Genomic DNA, 17,780 nt, shown 5'->3' with positions numbered 1-17,780 from the left:
CTGCCAAGGTCTTCTCTGAGCCACTAATGATGTTGAGATAAAATGGTGTTTTCTCTTGAAAGAAATGTCCAGTTTAAAGAAGCTGAAATCAAGACACAGTCATGTTGCAAGATACCAGAGGGTTTACTTTTATCTTTTTTTTCACACACTGAGGGTGTGTGCTGCAGGATTGGAGGGACACTGTGAATGAACATTTTAAAATGCAGGGACTGCTGGGGCACGGATGGAAACATACTCAGTGCAGTGTCCATACTGATGAATGGAATAAAGTGGTTCAGTTCAGTGGGGAGCCCAGGGTTGAATTCATCCGTTCATCCATTCAAGCACTGAACACTGTTTATATCCAGAAGCAGACCACCAAGCTCTCAGCATTTAGCAGAAATCTCAGCAATGCTTTGTAAGAATTCTGAGAGTTTTTCCAGGCACATTTTTAATAATCAACATTGGAAAAGAAAATTCCAGAAAAACAACACTGATGAAACCCAGCTTACTGAAATGTTGAAGGGTAAGGAAAAGAAATTTCACTGTTCCAGAAGCAAATCAGGATTTGACTGTATCTATTACTCCACAGTCACGCACGTGGACATCAGGCTACCTTGTAGCTGCTCCTCTGACAAGATTGCACACAATGTCCCTAGTGCACTTAGGTGACTCCAGCTCTCAACCTAAATAGTCCGTCCTCTGGTGAACAAGGAGGTCTTGGTGTCCCGCAAGATGTGGGCTTCCAGAGGTCACCCATAGCAGCACCCCTCCCAGGTCTGGAGCATTCACTTTTCTGCAGGTGTATGACTCCAAGCAAGTTCAGCAACGTCTAGAATAAAGACCCAAGATGACCATCTCTTCTACCAAGGTTTTCTCACTGGTCCAAAACTCACTTCCTACCTGTATCCTCCCGGACCCGATGAGGCCCACTGGAAAAGGAGAAGTCAGGGGAGAGTGTCAGGAAGGCAGGCTGAAGTGCCTGTGTTGGTGCACTTTGGCTGCAGGAATGGGATGGCTCCCTGCCCAGCAGCCACTTGAGCTTCTGGTGCGGGGGAACACGGGAGCCTTCCCCCACTTCCCTCCCCCGCCTCCAACCCCCTCACGGGGCAGGCGGTACCGGGCAGCACCCTCTTCCCACCACAGGCAACACTGCTGCAGTTCACTCTCCGAGCAGCCCCTGCCACACACAAGAGGCCTTTCCCAGGCGGTATCCCCAGCTCGGAGCCCCCAGGACAGGACCAACCCACAGCATCTTCTCGATTAGTGCTGCTCCTCCCAGCCTGGCTCCCCAGTCCTGGTCCAAAAAGCACCCTCTGTGTGGGTTCTCCATCACTCCTGCTTCCCATGGCTCCACTGACCTCCCGGAGCTGCCCAGACATCTGGAGCAACCCCACACCCAGTGCCTCCCACCCCCCAGCAGGCAGGGCTGACAGCATCTCCAGTGCCCCCAGCTCATCCCAGCAGGCAGGGCTGGCAGCATCTCCAGTGCCCCCAGCTCATCCCAGCAGGCAGGGCTGGCAGCATCTCCAGTGCCCCCAGCTCATCCCAGCAGGCAGGGCTGGCAGCATGTCCAGTGCCCCCAGCTCATCCCAGCAGGCAGGGCTGGCAGCACCCCTGGTTCCCAACCGTATATCCCAGAGTGCACATTTGGCAGCATTCCTTTTCCTGGAACCTGCCCAGGCACTGCGGCACTGACCGCATCTCCCATCTGTCCCTGCGGCTTCTTGCAAAGACCAGCCCTCCTCCACCTCCTCCTTCCTCCTCCTCCTCCTCCTCCTCCTCCTCCTCCGAGCACGGCTGTGAACACCCCTTCATGCTGCAGCTGACGGGTGTCAGTCCCGGGGCCCTCCCTGTGTCTGTCTGCTCGCTGCTCCTGTTTCAGTCTGCCGTTGCATGGTGAGTGCGTTTGTCTGTGCATCCATCCTTCCTTCCTTCCCTCCTCGAGGAAGGATTGCCGACCTGCTCTGCGTGCGTGTGTGCAGTTGTCTGTCTGCGCTTGCCATACCCTGGCAAAGGCTTGGAGGCTTCTGTGTGTCTGTCTGTTTGCTGCCCCATCCTGCCAGGCCACCTAATTCGACTGGTACCTGCACGTTCGGGATCTTTGAGGTGGAGGATAGCAGGCTAAGGTCCAAATTCACAATGAGGCACACGTACAGGTCATGCTATTGGTAAACTCAGTCTCTTACCTGACAGACAATAAAATACAGGAACATGGATGTGCAAGCATCTAAACCAGGGTTTCTACTATGAAATACATCTTTAGTCTCTTATCAATTTAGAAACTTCCAGTCTCATCACATAGGTGCTATTTGCCCAGGAATTCCTCTGACGAAGGGGTCCTCCAGAACCCAGAGGATTATTGAAGCACAGGTTAAAGAAACTGGCAGCAAGGATGGCTGACCAAAGATAGAAGGTCTGAGAGCAGCAGAGAGAGCGCGTGTGCTTTCTCGTACGAGTAAAGCGAGGAGAATGATACCTGTCCTTAACGTCTGGTGGTGAGTGAAGTCCAAATCCCTGGTGTCGGGTTTGGATCTGCTGACTTTCCTTCCTTTCTTTTCTTCTTCGACTTTTCTCGCTCTCTGCTTTTGCTCTGCACAGATCCCAGACTTACACGAAAAATTTACGTTGATTCTTGTGGAGTCGTTTGAGATTTACATGTGCTAAGAAAAAGGGAGCATTAACTCGGGCCTGTCTGGGGCAGCGCTGGCATGGAAGAGCTGTCAGTGCTGGGCTGAGTCAGGGGAACCGCGGATGGTTCTTTGCCTGGGGACAAAAGGGAGGTTCCTGAGAGCCATTCCCTTGGAAATCCCACCCCGCGCAGGATCATCAAGAGCTGACAGCTCCTCCCAGCTCCCTGGGTGCTGTGTTATCATACGTGGGAGGGACCGGCATAACCGCGCATCGCACAGTCCCGGCCGCAAGGTTAGAAAACCTTTTGGAGACTGTTCCTCCGCCCCCCACCCCGATTTTGGTAACAGTTACCGCTTCAATCCTGGGGCGGATTTCCACCAGTTAGGGTTACATCTGCCCCGGTATCCGGCAGACCCGTAACCCGCTGTCACCACGCCGGCTCCATCCACAGCGTTATAAGCGGAGCGAGAGGGCGACGGTGGCTTCCCCCGCGCCGTCCCCTTCCCCCCGCCTCCCCGCTGAGCCGCGCTGGAGGGGGCCCGCCCCTTTCCTGGGCTCGTTTCCAGGGGGGGACACCCCGTTAAGGCAGGCGGCTCTTCCCGTGCCCGAGGCAGGGGCGGCCGGGCCGATGCCCCCGGGCTCCGCGCTGCCCCTCCCGCCCCGTCCCTCGCCGCCTCCACGGCCGGCGGCCGCAGGGAGATGCTGTCGCTGCGCTCCTGCCCCGTCCCCGCCGGGGTCCCCGAGGTCTCCCGGCCCCGCCCTCCCCTCCCAAGCGGCTCGTGTCTCAGCGGTGCCCGGGACGGGCCGCCCCTGCCCCCGCCCCGTCCCCCCCGGGACCCCCTTGCGCTGCTGCGCCTGCAGCTCACCCGGGGCTGCAGCTTCAGCTCCAAACGTGCCCGTGTCCGCTCCGAGCCCGTTAGCAACAACCAAGCACAGCACATGTTCTCCTTGCCCTACCCCGCGCTTCTTGAGGCACTTTAGTACTTCAGCTGGGCTGGGACATTCAGATAATTCCTCCTCACTTTCCCGATTCACCAGGAAAACCACCTGGGCCAAGTTTGTTGTGACTGCCCTCCGCGGCTGTGTGCGGGGACCAGCCAGGCTCTCAGGCTGCATCTTCCTCATTATCCTTTCTCCAGAAAAGTATTTCTTACTGGGACCCACGGACTGTGCCAAAGGCTTTGCCCCAGGCGGTAGGTGCTGCTTCGCCATGATCCCAGTAGGAAAGACATTCAGATTCTGCAAAGCATACTTTGAAATGTCATTTCTTAGAGCTGACACTAGAAAGGAAGAGAGAACAGCATAGATAATTTTACGCCCCCTCAGATGCTGGGAAACTCGGGTTGTGCAGCATCGAACAGGCCTCTAATCAGCACAGAGCACATTACAATGCGCATGTTCCAGAGCCGGCTCTGTTCCAATGAGCTGCCCGGGGTTATCCTGCGGCCGTGGGATTATGTGCAGCGCAGCACAGGCCTGAAGGTCAAGCTGTTATGTGCAGCGCGGTGCAGTCCTGTCCCGTGCCTCCTTGGGTGAACTGCTACGTGGACCACTAACTCTTCAGCGTACAATGGTCCCCCCATCAGGATCGCTACAGCAGAGAATGCACATCCCTCCTTCCTTTCCTCGTTCGGTCTCAGCTCACATGCCCCTCACCCCTCATTCATTCCTCTGCCCCATTCTCACCCCCTCTTTCTGTGCGCACTGGCAAAACCCCTGCAGAAGTTTAGAAGTTAATCTGAATGTATCTGTTTTAAATACCTACAATACCATAATAATCTTGAACTGAATCCTACTGTTGTGCTAAGAGGAAGAGGCCCTTCCTCATATTTAAATTGAGGGCTGAGATTTAATTGTTGAAACACAGGTGGCTAGTATCATTTCAAATGTCCTGTCATTTCTAAGATAGATACGTGACGCCAATGCGTACAGCACAGCTACAGGAGACAGCTAGATTGGGTTTCTTCACCTTTGTAAGGACCACTCACCTGTGCTAGGGCTCCTCACTGCAAATGACCCTCCTGTCCAATGTTTTGACAACTGAGGTAAGGCTCTACTCAGTGTTGGAAGAGTTCAGACCACTGACCTGTACACAGACCTGATGGTTTTAGGTGCCTATTGACAGATGAGTCACAAACCAGGCACATTCCACGCAGCCGCATTTGCTCATCAATTCCTCCAACACCCTCCCGCCCCCCACTTCCCTGGATGTGCATCCATGCATCCCAACTGTAAATTCATTCATCCATTCCCCTCCCCAAATCCCCATATGGTCATTTTTTTTCTGCCATTCACTCACTCTTACTGCCACAAAATACAGCCCTCTCCGACTCTCCAGCTACACCACTCTCCTCACACAAATCCATGCGTTTCTCCACCCATTCTCCCAGACCATGCTTTCCCTGCTCTGTCCAACCTTCTGCCCATTTCTTCCTCTGTCAGCACTGGTACCGGTGTCCTCCAGGTGCAGCTATCACTGCTCAGGCCCAAACTCATGCTGTGCCTTGTGTCTCAGTCTGTGACCCACCATTGCTCCCACCTTCCCTGTGCTCTAATCTGAATTAAGCACCACCACCCCGTTGAACCAGTAAGCATTTTTGACACCTGCAATTCCCATTCCCGGCTGTCTCCTACTAATCTGCTCTGAGGCTGGTGAGAGAGGGGCAAAAAGGATCCTGACGTGGGATGTGAAGAAGCAAAGAGTCATCCTGGCCCATGTTGGGGGGAGTGTGTGTCCATATCTTGGAGGAAGGGAAGATGGAGGTGCCCAGTTTTTTTTTCACGAGGTCCTCATAGCTCACTTTATGCTCTTTTGCACACAGAAGCTGTCTTCAACCACAGAGTCAAGATGAGGAGAAGTGGCATCCTGAGAAAACAGTGTATCGCTAGGGGTGAGTTGGGGCCAGAAGGGTGGCATCTGTGAGCAGTGGGGAAGATTTTAGCTGGGGGAATAGTGTGGGAAGAAACTGATCTCTTGGGTGATCAGCCAGGGAGGCACATCTCACCATGTTCTGGGATCTCAGGGACATGGCCTGTAGTCAGCCTTCACTTTTTCTGGCTGGCGTAGCAGAAGGTATTTTTGTGTGATCCATCTCGGGAATAGGGCTGACGGCTTTCCAGGGAAACCATCACAAAGTGGGAGGATAATGCAGAAGAGATGTCTGCTACTGTGGGATGGGGGGCAACACTCCTCAGTGCCATGATATTGTATCATCACTTAGTGTGTTGTGTTACCTAGGCACATCACTTGATTGGTGAGCTGCATCGTCCCCTCCAGGTACCATCTTCTGTACACCATCCCCATCCAAGACATTACAGCAACCCCTACGAAGGTCTTACACCTTCCTTTGCTAAGTGTAACTCTATTCCTACTACAGTGTTACACCATTCTTTACTAAGACACTACTCCAACACATTTTACCATCAAGTTTGATGCCCCACTGATGCCAAACCTTGCCCTAAAATGAGATGCTCTTCATCTCAAACCAAGGGCAAAGGTATGGAGAAGGTTGCCTTTCCATGGGCAGCTGTCATAGCAGGCAGAGAGGTCACCAAAGCCATCTTCCAACCAAATTCACATTTACACATTGTTGGCCTTAGATAAACCAAACCCTACAAGTATGACAGGTGAGAAAGGGAGGTCAGCAAGAAACATCTCTGCTGCTGACAATGAAAAGGAGATGAGGTGACTTCCTGTGACTCTACCTTTGATGCCATGCGAAATGCCCTTTGTACGGTCCCCCTTCCCTTCCAGTAGTCCAAAATGAGCAGTATATCTGCTTGAGTTGAAAATCAAGCTCAACTCTTTGGAGCATTAGTCTCAAAGCAGATGGCGGGACCTGCTCCTATCTCTGAGATACGGTCTGAGGGTTTGAGGAGCTGCAGGGCACCTCCTGCCATTTCCATGAAGCTCTATTGTGGGACTGTCTTATGCTATATGCTGTGGGACAGACAGACCCCTCTTAATGCCATGGTAGGCCTGAACTAACATGTAGCATGGCACAGTTGTGTGATCTGAGGGCACAGCTGCCACGTGCATTGAGCAGAAAGGGACTTAGAGCGCTGAGGAACTGTGGTCTAAGGGAAACATGTTGGCAGCCTCCGGGACCTTTCATTGCTATTTGTCAGCTTCTGCAACTGGCATTTCTGTGACAGGTTGGGGCACGCAACTGTTTCCCACTACAAGTAGATGCCCCAAATTTAAAGTTTCCTATGGGCAACCAGGGAGTCTGACAGCTGCTGTGTCTTCCTCAGGCTTCTTCAAGAGGAGAATATGGTTCTTTTCTTCCTATTCTGATGTGGAGCTGGAAACTGTGACAGTAAATGTAACCATCCAGGACTTTGTGGCTGATGTGGTGTCTGAGCTGTTTTTCCGCAATGTTCAGCAAGTCTCTAAGGAGACCATGTTCATCTTTCCTGTGAACTCTGACACTGTTGTACACACCTTCTATGCTACCATGGGGGACACTCGTATTGAAGCAATGCTCTGGGAGAAGGAGGAGGTACTGGGATTGCCGTGGGAAGGGGTGGTCCACGGGTTGGGATGAGGGGTGGAGGTGAGAGAATGAAATCCGCTGGAGACCTCAGTGACACACTTCTCTCCCTTTGTGACAGGCCCAGCAGCTGTGCAAAGCCACTTTAGGCATGGAGAATTTAAGATACTTGCAGGATCAGTGCGATCTTTGGGGCCCTGTGTTTGCTTGTTTCTTGGGGACCCTGCCTCCTAATGCGGAGGTGGCCATCAGCTTGTGCTATGTCCAGGAGCTGCCACTGCAGCCTGATGGAGCTGCCAAGTTTTTCTGGCCAAATGAGCTGTTTCCCCGGAGCAACTGCCTCAGTGAGTGATCCCCCAGGTGTGTCCCCCAGGGAGGAACACACTGCTCCCCAGTATCCCTCCAGGGGGGACCCCTGTATCTGCACAAGTGCTTCAGTGAGAGAATCTGAATATTCCCCCTTGCACCTCACAGTCAGGAACCCCACAAGTGTCCTTATATATCCTACAGCAAGAGATGCCCCCACATCCCTACACAAACCACAGTGTGAGTCTACGGAATCACCACCCCACCCCCCACCCCCCCCCACCCCCCCCCAAGCACCACAGAGAGGACATCTCAGATGTCACATTTCCCCTCTACCAACAAGATACAGTGCCCCACCACAGCTGTCTGCTGCTCTAGGGTCTCTTCTTTCACTTTCTCACATCTCTTTATCCCTTCAGGCTGGATCTCTGGGGAAAAGATGTCCGAAAATCTGCACTTCAGCATCTGTCTGAAGTCAGCCCATGGTGTGTCCCATATAGCCATTAACACCAGCTACACCCCTCTGCAATACACGGCTCCAGATCAGACATCTGCTGAGGTATGGCCCTGCCAGATGCGAGAGTCCCAAAGTGGGAGGGAAGGGAAGGGTCTGCAGCCTGATGATGCTCGTTAGGACTCCTCAATCCTTTTATTTGCTTCTCTTTTCTCTCCACACCCTACTTGTCCTCAGTTCTCCTTGAAATCATCACCCTGGATGAAGGGTAATCTGAACTTGCTGGTGTATTACAGAGGGCCTCCCACTCTCAGAGCTGTGGTGGAGAGGCAAGATCCCAAAGCCCCACCTGGTGAGTGAGGATGGTGGAAGTGAGCATTAGGGAGAGGGTATCAGAGAGACTGGGGGGATCTGCGGGGCTTTTCAGGCAATAGGTCAGAGATGAGGACAAAAGCAAACAGACAGGGAAGGGGGCTCTAATCTAAAGATCCTCCTTGTTTCTCCCCACGCACTGCAGGGTCTCTGCTGGGAGACCCTGTGGTGATGGTGACACTGATACCCAACATTCCTGAGACGGCGCCCAATCCAGGCCAGCTTGGGGAATTCCTCTTTCTGATGGACCGCAGCCTCTTCCAGGATGCACAGGTACCACTGGAGGAGGTCTTCAGGGGGGATTTTCCATAGCACTTATGCCCAGTTGGTGGGGATAGAGGCAAATTGCTTCATGTGGGCAGATGTTCTGCTTAGCTTCCCGATCTGAGCTCTGCCCATCCCTTCATCTGTCCCCAGAACACACTGCTTTTCCTCCTCAAGAGTTTGCCTCTGGGCTGTTACTTCAACATCTACAGTTTTGGGGCCACTTTCAAAGCCTTCTATCCGTGAGTTGGGGGTGATTATGGAGGGGTAAGTAGAGTATGACTTTTGCAAGTGGAACTATGGGACAAGCTCTTGCTAGAGGGCAGCTATGGGGCAGGATCTGTTGGGGGCAGTGAGAGGGTAAGTCAGTCGTCTTTTCAAGGTGCTTCTGTAGCACTTGTAGTGAGGTAGGGCTTTGCAATGGAGTGACCATGTGAGGGTAGCTGTGGGCCACGTTTTCCCTCCTCTGACACTCTGGGTGCCCTCCCACAGGCAGAGTGTGGAATACACGCAGGAAAGCATGGACAATGCAGTGGGGCGCATCTCCTCCATCTGCCCTGATCTGGGGGGCTGTGACCTGCTGGGCCTCCTAAGGTCTATCTACAGCACTCCTCTCCTTCATGGGCATCCCCGCCAGGTATCAGGGGCCAAAGGGTTATGGGGAGGGGAATGGGTGCAAACAGTGGGGTAGAGTTCAGGGCTCAGGATGAGATATTCTGCTGCTGCTTACACCAGGAGTTGGCATGTGGGGGGCATCCTGATGGCAGAAAGTGACACCATCTTTGGGGTGGGCAGCTTAGGAGAGCTGCTGTGGAATTTGCCTGCACTTGGGGAAGGCACAACTACCCTGTGGAGTGCCTCTGTGCTAAGAGGTGTCCTGGTGTTAATGAAAGGAGGCACACAATCTCTTTTCCTGTTTCAAGGCCAGCGGGCATGAGAGGGTAAGGGAGCAAAGTGGAGAGGCTGCCTGCATCTTAGGAGGGTGTCTTTCCTCTACGGGGGTGCCCAGCCTTCTCAATCTTTGATTCCTCTCCTCTCTCCCTCAGCTTTTCATCTTCATCCAAAGGAAGATCTCCAATGAAGAGGAAGCTGTCATGGCTGAGGTCTACCGTTATCGGGACCACCACCGGTAATGAGGGAGTCCTGTGTCTGTCCCCCAACATGCTAACTCACAGCCTTCCTCTCCCCTTGACTGTCGGAGTCCTTCAAACATTCTTCCAGATCCTAGTCTTCCTCAGATCTTCTCTTTACATCGATGGAACTTCAGCAACAACCCCCCCACATGCTTGCCTTACTTCATTAAGACTAATACTCTTCATCTAGTGGACTTCCTCTCTGAACCTTCCTCTGCTCTTCTCAGCACTTTTCCTCTTCATCCTCACCATGCAATACCTCAATGCACTCTGCAGGCCCAAAACCCATTCTCACGGTCTCATCAGGCAACATGTCTCACCCCGGAGGGAACAGGAAAACTCTGAGACACAGTTTCATTTCTATGATTAGAAGCATCCTTACCTCTCCAGACGTTGTCATTTGTACTACTCTTGTCCTTCGTGCCTCTCACCTTTGCCCCATTTCTAACCTCCCCCTCTTTTCCTGTACAGGTGTTTCTGTTTTCCTACTAACAGTTGTGACAGCTTCAACCTTTCCCAGGCCATGGCCCTGGAGACAAAAGGTGAATGTGTGTGCATCCACTCTAGGATGAGCATGACATCTGAGGTAATGACCCACGTGCCTGGGCTTCCAGCACCCCCCCTGCTCTATTCAATGCCTCCCACGGCTCTCCTAAACATGCAAGGCAATCCAAATCCACCACCCACTCCAACTCGGAGATGCCCTCCAACTTCCCCGCACCCAGAAGTGGGAGGGAACCCAAGTGGTCTGTGCTCTCTGTTTCCCCCTCACCAGGCAGTGAAATGTCTGCAGCGGGCTCTGCAGCCTAGAGCTAGTGGGATCTCACTACAGTGGGACCTTCCACCTGGCCTGGAGGTGTCAACAATCAGAAAAGCTCCTGAGGTGATATTCCAGGGACATCAGAGCTCCATCTATGCCCAGATCCATGGGCAAGCACAGGTGAGAGTGATCCAGGAACCATATGCACTGGGGCAGGGCTTTCTGGAAGGTAAGGGGCTCACTCCCTGTTTCACCTTCCCAGCACTGGAAGTCCTTCACCTCTGTTAGATCTTGGAGAGACCACTATCATCAAGGCTCTGTGAACCCTATCCTTTCCCCCAGAGACACCACTGCCTCTGCTCCAACCATGGGCCTCTGCTACCTTAGTAGAGCAGGGATGGAATCTAAGTAGCCAGGCTGCCTGTGCCCAGCAGATAAACTTTTCTGTCTGACTCCTTCCCTTGTGTCACCAGGATGCAGAGGTGGATGAGGGAGCCGTGACGCTTCAGTACCACGTGGGCAGCCAGTCCTTCAGTTACACACTGAGGTTCTCCCTGTCCCCATCATCAGATGACAGGTGAGACGGTAACACACTTGCCCATGAGCCAGAGCGGCATTGGCAAGGTCTGGAGGAGGGACAGCAGGTGTCCTTCACTTGCATCCTTCGCACTGTAGCCTGAGGTGGGAAGAGAATCTCGTCCCCTCTGCCCTGATCTTGGGAGAGGACCTGGGTGACCATTACCCCACTGCCCCCTCCTCTTTACTCCATGTATCCCATGTCCCTTCCAGAGGTGGAACCAAGGACTAACTCCCTGTCCCTGCAGGCTGCCTGTGCACCGCATGGCCATGATGCACCTGCTGTGGAAACTGGACTGGGAGGCGACAAGCAGGGCAGAGGACATCTTGCACAGCGCAGTTAAGTCCAGCCTCAGCCTGGGGGTTCCGTCCCCCTTCACATCCAGTGTGGCAGTACGCATGAAACAGAGGGGTGCCTGGCACCATGGTAAGGCCGGAAACGGTGGGGGTAGGACTGGGAGGAGAAAGCGGGACTAGTTGGTCTGATGCCTCCTCACCATCTGCAGCCTCCTATCCTGTGGGCCTGACCACCCTTTTGCCTGTCTCTAAGACCCATGAGTCTAACCCCCACCTCCCTGTCTCTATCCCCAGATTCTTTGCCTCCAGACTCCTCCATGTTGTTCTCTCCCTCTTGCAACCTGGTTCCCTGCCAGCTGCTCTGGTTGCGTGGCTTCATGCCTGTGTGGTTCAAGTCCACCAAGTTTTGGATGGTCCAGAAGTGCCAGTTCTGCCTTGAGATGCTTGGTCACAAAGCCCCTGACACTGAGGCACTCACTCTGCTTTCAGCATCCTGTAAAGGTAAGGAGAAACTTCTTAGCTGAGCATTCTCAAACTGTGTTGGACTAGGGCTGAACTCTCCTTTCAGCATTTATCTTCTCACCAGACTTCCTGATTATCATTGTGCTGGGGATGGATGGAATGACAAAGCAAACTCCTGCATCTCAGCTCTGGGCTGGAAACTAGGAATCAAATGCCTTAATACGTCCCTGAAGTAACCTTATCCTTGTCTTTAACAATCCTTGACTCCATACTCAAACACTAAGTTTGTCACAAAATATCTTCACGAATCTTTAGCTTTATCCTCATATAGTTCAGCAAAAAAGAGCCAGCTAGCAGAGGCATAGCCATTCGCACAGCAGTTTCCAGGCTTCCTCTCCTTCCAGCCTTCTGCCTCTACAGGTCTGATGATAAGGAGAATTTGGGAGATTGTCAAAGACCATGTTAAATTCAGGGTATACAGAATCCGCTGACCTTCTCTTGTCCACAGTGCCAGTGACGTCATCTGAGAAGGCAGTGAGGTTGGTCAGGCAAGATTTACTTTTGATAAACCCATACAGGATGGTCCTTCTAAGAGGATTTGCTTCATATTCTTCCTAGGGACTCAGGGGAGGCTGACCAACCTGTAGGTCCCCGAACAATTTTTTCCCTTCTTGAAGATGGGTGAGATGTCTGACTCTTTTCCAGTCATCAGGATCCTCTCACAGTTGCCATGATATTTTGAAGATGATAAAGTCACTACCTTGCAGTGGCATCAGCCAACTCCTTTGGCACTCTTGGATGCACCTGATCCCATGGACTTGTGTAGGTCTAACTGACCTACATGCTTCCTCACTATCTTCTTCTGCTGTGGGTACTGCTTCACTCATACAGCATCTGCTGGGAGACTCAGAGACATGGTAGACCTGAGGGAAAACATTACCAGTAAAAATTGAGCCCAAAAAGTTTGAGACTATGACTGCCTTTTCCACATCCTTTGTCACAGAGTCCCCTGCACCACTGAGCAAGATGTCCACGCTTGCCCTAGGCTTCCTTTTGCTGTCAATGTGCTTAGAGATGCCTTTCCTGTGGTCCCTCACCTCCCTTACAAATTTCAACTCCAGCGGCACTTTCGTGTTCATAACTCCCTTTCTGCATGTCTGGGCAATGTCTCTGTATTGCTTTCAAGTAGTCTGTCTCCACTTCCACCTTTGCATACCTGCTTTTTGTGTTTGATCTGACTAAGGAACTAAGGAACTAAGGAACTCTCTGTCCATCTATGCTGGCCTTCTAGCACACTTCCTTGAATTTCTGCCACTGGACTGGACCATCTTTGATCTCGGAGGATTGGATGCTGGAAGATCAAGCTGTGTTGGACCCTTTGGCCTCCACAAATTTCCCGCAGAATCCTGAACAAGGCAAAATCCATTCTTCTGAAGTTCAGGAGTTGTAATTCTGATGTTTGCCTTGCTTACTCCTCTCAGGATCGTAAACTCCAGTCTCATGATTGCTTCAGCGAATGCTGCCCTTGACCTTCACATCTTCAACCAAGTTCCTCCCTGTTTGTGAATAGCAGGTCTCTCCTGGCTGGTTCATCAAGCACCTGCATCACAAAATATGCTTCAGTACATAACAGCAGCCTCCTGGATTTCTTGCAGTGTCACGGTCCACTCGGTGGACTCGTGATGGTTCGTTTGCTACAATCTCGAAAGTGCAAAATTAAGGTGACCAACACCAAAGGGGATAGCAGTAGTCAAAGAGTGAAACTTTATTGTGTTGCCCGTGAAGCAGCACGCGATAGTTAGACATGGGTGAAAGAAAGGAGGAAAGTAAAGTTAAGTTTAGAGAGAGGAGGGAGAGACGTTAGAGCTACCAACACTGATCTCACGACGTCCTAACGGTCCCGGGTCCAGCTGATGCTGCGTCGTCGATCGTCGTGTTCCTTGGTGGGGAAGCTTCCGTTTTTTGTTTCCAGAAGTCATCTTTTATGCTCAGTAACACAGCTTGCTCCTCCTCTGCCTCAGGGGTCTCCGCCCTTCTCAGAATTCAAAAATCATGAAGATAATAAAAAATTATTGGAATGTCCATTCTTAGAGCTATTCAAGATTGACTACACAGGTTCCTGAGCAAGCTGTTCTAATAAGATTTTCTTTGAGTAGGGATTTGGATGAACTGACTTCCAGAGGTCCTTTCCAACCTCTGTATACCTTTAGGCCAGCCCTAGTGGCCCCTAGTTCTGGTCCAACTACTCTGTGCCCAAGTGCTTCTTTTTCTGCCCATAAAATCTCTTAAATCTGCTCCAGAACTGAGCCATGCCTGGGACTATAATGCCCATGTGCTGTCATGGAACATGGAAAGGAAGAGCTCATGCTGAGGCTGGTGAGTTTAAGAGTGGATGATGGAGAAGGACCCCTGTGGGGCCCTCAATGGTGAACATGAGCCATGAAGTGGCAGGAAAGAGTAATATTAATGATAATCATGGGAGGAATTAAAGGTATTCAGAGAGAATTATGTTGGGTAAACTAGAGCATATAGGACAGATTTTAGGATACTTACAAGGGACTGGGAAGATCTGAGGATGCTCTGGGAGGTCTGGAAAAAGGTCAGGATGCTTGTGGAGGACTGGAAAAAAAATTGGAAAGTCCAGAGAGGATGGAGGACCATTAACTATATCTGGAGAAGGCAGAATTTAAGGTTAATAGCCGTTGCCTGTCTCATGAGCTGTGTGACTGTTTCTGTCTTCCAGAGCAGGACCCTCCTCCTGAAGAGCAGCTGATGGAAGAACTGCCAGCATCTAACATCAGTTGGGACTGGACAATTTCACCACTGTCGACAAGACTGTGTGACTTCTCTGGGCTCAGGGTAGTGGTGGCACTCCAGAAAGCAAATGGCTCCTGGGCCCTCACCGCAGCCCTGGCTTCTGCCTTGGGGCTCAGCAAGGATGATGTTGAGGGACGAAGGCCCAGTGAAGTAAGCAGATCAGGGGCAGGAGCGGGGCATTGTCATGAGCTGAACCTTCCTCTGCTCCAAGTTTCCAGTCTGAGCTGAACTGAGAGGAAGAGATCAAAGCAGTTGAGATATAGAGCCTTGTGGAAGGGGGGTGTGGAGGATGTGGGATGGAATCAGCAGAGGTACCTGGGAACTTTCCAATTTTGAGCATTTCAGAAGCTTAGAGAGTTTGTGTGTATGTGTGGCGATCTTACTTTTTCCACATGCTGGTTTAGGTCTGATCTGTCTTTTTATTTCTTCTCCTTGATTGTTCTGTTTTCCCCCACAGGATATGCAGCCAACTGCCTGGGCCACCATTTTGGCTTTAGTCTGGTTGCACCAGTATAAATGGAAGGTACCTTGGTCAGAGCTTCTGGAGGGCAAAGCTTGTAGGTGGCTGCAGGACCAGGCTGGTAAGAAGATTCTGGTGGGAGGAGTTGCTTTGGGTCTTTCTCACCCAAATCCGCAGCTGACACCCTTTGACCTTTGTTCCTCTTTCCCAGTGCTCCTGTAAGGCAGACTGTATATGCACACACTGTATTCCCTTACTGAGTTGTGGTCCCCCTGTACTTTTTCTCTCTGCTTGCAGAGGTCCAGCTGGATGAATGTCTGGAGGCAGCAAATTCCCTGTTAGGCTGCTTTGTGGAGCCCACCGTCTTCAGGATTTGAACTTACTCTGCTACTGGGGGTGGGCAAGAAGCTGCATGGGAACACAGCCAGGACAGCTGACCCAAACTGGCCAAAGGAATATATCACACACCATTAACATCGTGCCTTTGTGGGACTGAGTGAGTGAGTGAGTGAGTGAGTGAGTGAGTGAGTGAGTGAGTGGCTGGGTGGGTGTTTAGTTGCTGTCCAGGGCCAGCCCACTGCAGCTGGCTTGTTCACACATTTGCTGTTTACCAAAATATAAGAGTTTCCACTGCATTCTGAAAAATAACCCTAAATGCATATACTAAACTTTGCTTCATTTTTCCACATTCTGCTTTTGTCTGAGGTACCCAAATAGTCATCTGCTCAAAATACCAGACCGCAGGGAGAAAATTCCTGTTCAGATACTACACAAAAACATCTATCTGTCTGTCTGTGTCTATCTATGCCTACCTACCTACTCTGTACCTTTCTTATGTTTTCCGTAGAAATGTAAGACCAATGTTATTTGGTTTTGCAGGCATTAATTCACTCATCCTCACAACCTAGATGACTTTTTTGTTGTTGTTTTTAAAGAAGGGTTTGTCAAATAAAGGGTGGATTTCATTGTATCACTGCAGTGCCTATGATAGGCACCCAGTGCCATTTCAGCTGTTCTGGGGTATCTGAAACACCTTCCAGGTAGGAGGCAGGATATAAAGGACTGATTTTCTGCAGTGACAGCTGGAGTGTGAATGGAATACCATGTGGCATGGGATTCAGGTGCCTAAATATGGATGTCTAGTGCTGTTTATGATGTTCTAGGCTTTTCAAGTGTATTGGGTTTACATGGCAATGTTTTGATAGTGGGGAGGCTCAGGGGTGACCTCTGTGTGAAAAGATTGCCCTGTGCCAGTCACAGATGGTTCCAAAACAGACCCACTGCTGGCCAAAGCTGAGCCAATCAGCAAAGCTGGTGGCATCCCTGTAAAAATGTATTTAAGAAAAGGTAAAAATTGCCACACAGGCAGAGCAGGAGGGGAAAAAAGAGTGAGAACAGCAGTACAAACAGCAAGGTAAGAGGGAAAGGAGAAGGTATTTCCTTGCAGCCCATGGTGGAGCAGATATTCATGCTGCAGCCCCTGGAGGATCCTATGCTGGAGCAGATGCATATTTGCTAAAGGAATTGCATCCCATGGAGAGGACCCACTCTGGAGCAGAACAAAATTGTGAGGAGGAAGAATCACCAGAGAGAAACTGCTATGTATTGATCATAGCCCTCTATCTTCCATCCCCCCTGTACAGATGGTGAGGGTGGAGGGTAGAGGAAGAGTCAGGAGTGAAGGAGTGAAGCTGAGCCTGGGATAAGGATACATGTGTGGAGGGTGTTTTAGTTTTTGACTTTGTTTCTCACCATCCTGCTCTATTTCTAATTGTCAATAAATTATATTAATCTTCCCCAAGTTGAGTCTGGTTTCCCGTGATGGTAATTTCTAAGGTCTCTCCCTGTCTTCTTCTTGACCCACAAGCGTTTTCACTTATTTTTCTCCCCCTGTCCTATTGAGGAAGAGGAGTGAGAGAGGAGCTGCATGGGCATCTGGCAGCTAACTGAGGTCAAACTCTAAGAAAAAATCATCATATTTTTGTAGTGGTTACTTTTCTACATCTACACTTTTAATGGTGAATTTTTGGGCAGTTGAATCTCACACTTAAGATTAGGTCAAATTAACCCCATCTTCAAGGATGGTTACAGCATCCAGAAATCCCCCCAAATATTAACACAAAGTTGATTTCCTACCGCAGAACTTCTTAATGGCTTCCGGGACCTCCTTGTTTCTGAGTCTGTATATGAGGAGATTTACCATTGGGATCACAATTATATAGTAGGTGGACAATGCTTTATTCAGATTTAGGGAATTATTGGCAGGTGGTAATATATACATGACAGCAAGGATCCCATAGAAAATAGAGGTCACGATGAAGGGAGATGAATGAGTAGAAATGGTATTCTGCAGCCCCATTGGGGCCACAGAAAGTCAAATTGGCATCAATACAATGATCACCAAGGTGACTGCAAAGCCAGTAATTCAGAAAAAAAGCTGCTAGCTGTGGAAAAATATTCTGGTTCATTACAGCTGCATAATGAAGAGGATTGCAGACAGCTAAATAGCGATCACAGGGCATCATGGCTAATAGAAGACGTTCGGTTCCTCCCAAGGAGCCAAACATACAACTATGCAGCACAGTCTCTGAAACAGAGGTTTTTTTCTCTGTGAGGAAATTGGTTAGCATCCTAGGAAAAATATTGGTGTAGCAGACCTCAAGGAAGGAAATATTACCCAAGAAAAAATAAATAGGGATGTGGAGGCTTCAGTCCACACATATGGTAACAAGAAGAGTGTTCCTGGAAACAACTACAAGATTAAGGAGCAAAT

At 50.7% G+C, this 17,780-nt stretch overlaps 1 protein-coding gene and 1 long non-coding RNA gene across 8 annotated transcripts; one reads left to right on the top strand and one right to left on the bottom strand.

The window, feature by feature from the left end:
• Window positions 1-540: 540 nt before the first annotated feature.
• On the bottom strand, window positions 541-2,572 carry LOC141953726 (uncharacterized). The gene is made up of 2 exons (XR_012631980.1): window positions 2,459-2,572; window positions 541-811 (listed from the first exon to the last, which is right to left on the bottom strand). It is a non-coding gene; the product is annotated as an uncharacterized LOC141953726 (long non-coding RNA).
• On the top strand, window positions 1,779-16,808 carry LOC141953686 (von Willebrand factor A domain-containing protein 5A-like). Of its 7 annotated transcripts, XM_074892472.1 has the most exons (20): window positions 1,896-2,904; window positions 3,652-3,806; window positions 4,523-4,658; window positions 5,436-5,504; window positions 6,868-7,115; window positions 7,228-7,450; window positions 7,832-7,971; window positions 8,104-8,218; window positions 8,384-8,511; window positions 8,656-8,744; window positions 8,995-9,139; window positions 9,549-9,631; window positions 10,107-10,221; window positions 10,411-10,575; window positions 10,869-10,972; window positions 11,220-11,398; window positions 11,563-11,769; window positions 14,474-14,697; window positions 15,005-15,128; window positions 15,305-16,808. In XM_074892472.1, exons 4-20 carry the CDS (start codon window positions 5,462-5,464, stop codon window positions 15,382-15,384), a joined length of 2,412 nt encoding a protein of 803 aa, XP_074748573.1. In that variant the 5' UTR covers window positions 1,896-2,904; window positions 3,652-3,806; window positions 4,523-4,658; window positions 5,436-5,461; the 3' UTR covers window positions 15,385-16,808. The 7 variants fall into 7 exon arrangements, with proteins under 7 accessions (XP_074748570.1, XP_074748573.1, XP_074748568.1 ...); XM_074892467.1 differs by having other exon boundaries at window positions 10,107-10,575; XM_074892468.1 differs by lacking the exon at window positions 4,523-4,658 and having other exon boundaries at window positions 10,107-10,575.
• The last annotated feature ends 972 nt before the right edge of the window (window positions 16,809-17,780 follow it).

The sequence above is a fragment of the Strix uralensis genome, chromosome 22, assembly GCF_047716275.1.
Source record: "Strix uralensis isolate ZFMK-TIS-50842 chromosome 22, bStrUra1, whole genome shotgun sequence".
Lineage (NCBI taxonomy): Eukaryota > Metazoa > Chordata > Aves > Strigiformes > Strigidae > Strix > Strix uralensis.
This window is presented reverse-complemented; position numbering and strand designations above follow the sequence as displayed.

Coding starts and splice junctions, on each gene's coding strand:
- LOC141953686 (XM_074892469.1), top strand. CDS start 5,462: ATGAGGAGAAGTGGCATCCTGAGAAAACAGTGTATCGCTAGGG. Junction 9,140..9,548: donor TTCATGGGCATCCCCGCCAG/GTATCAGGGGCC, acceptor TCTCTCCCTCAG/CTTTTCATCTTCATCCAAAG. Junction 10,576..10,868: donor AGATCCATGGGCAAGCACAG/GTGAGAGTGATC, acceptor TTGTGTCACCAG/GATGCAGAGGTGGATGAGGG.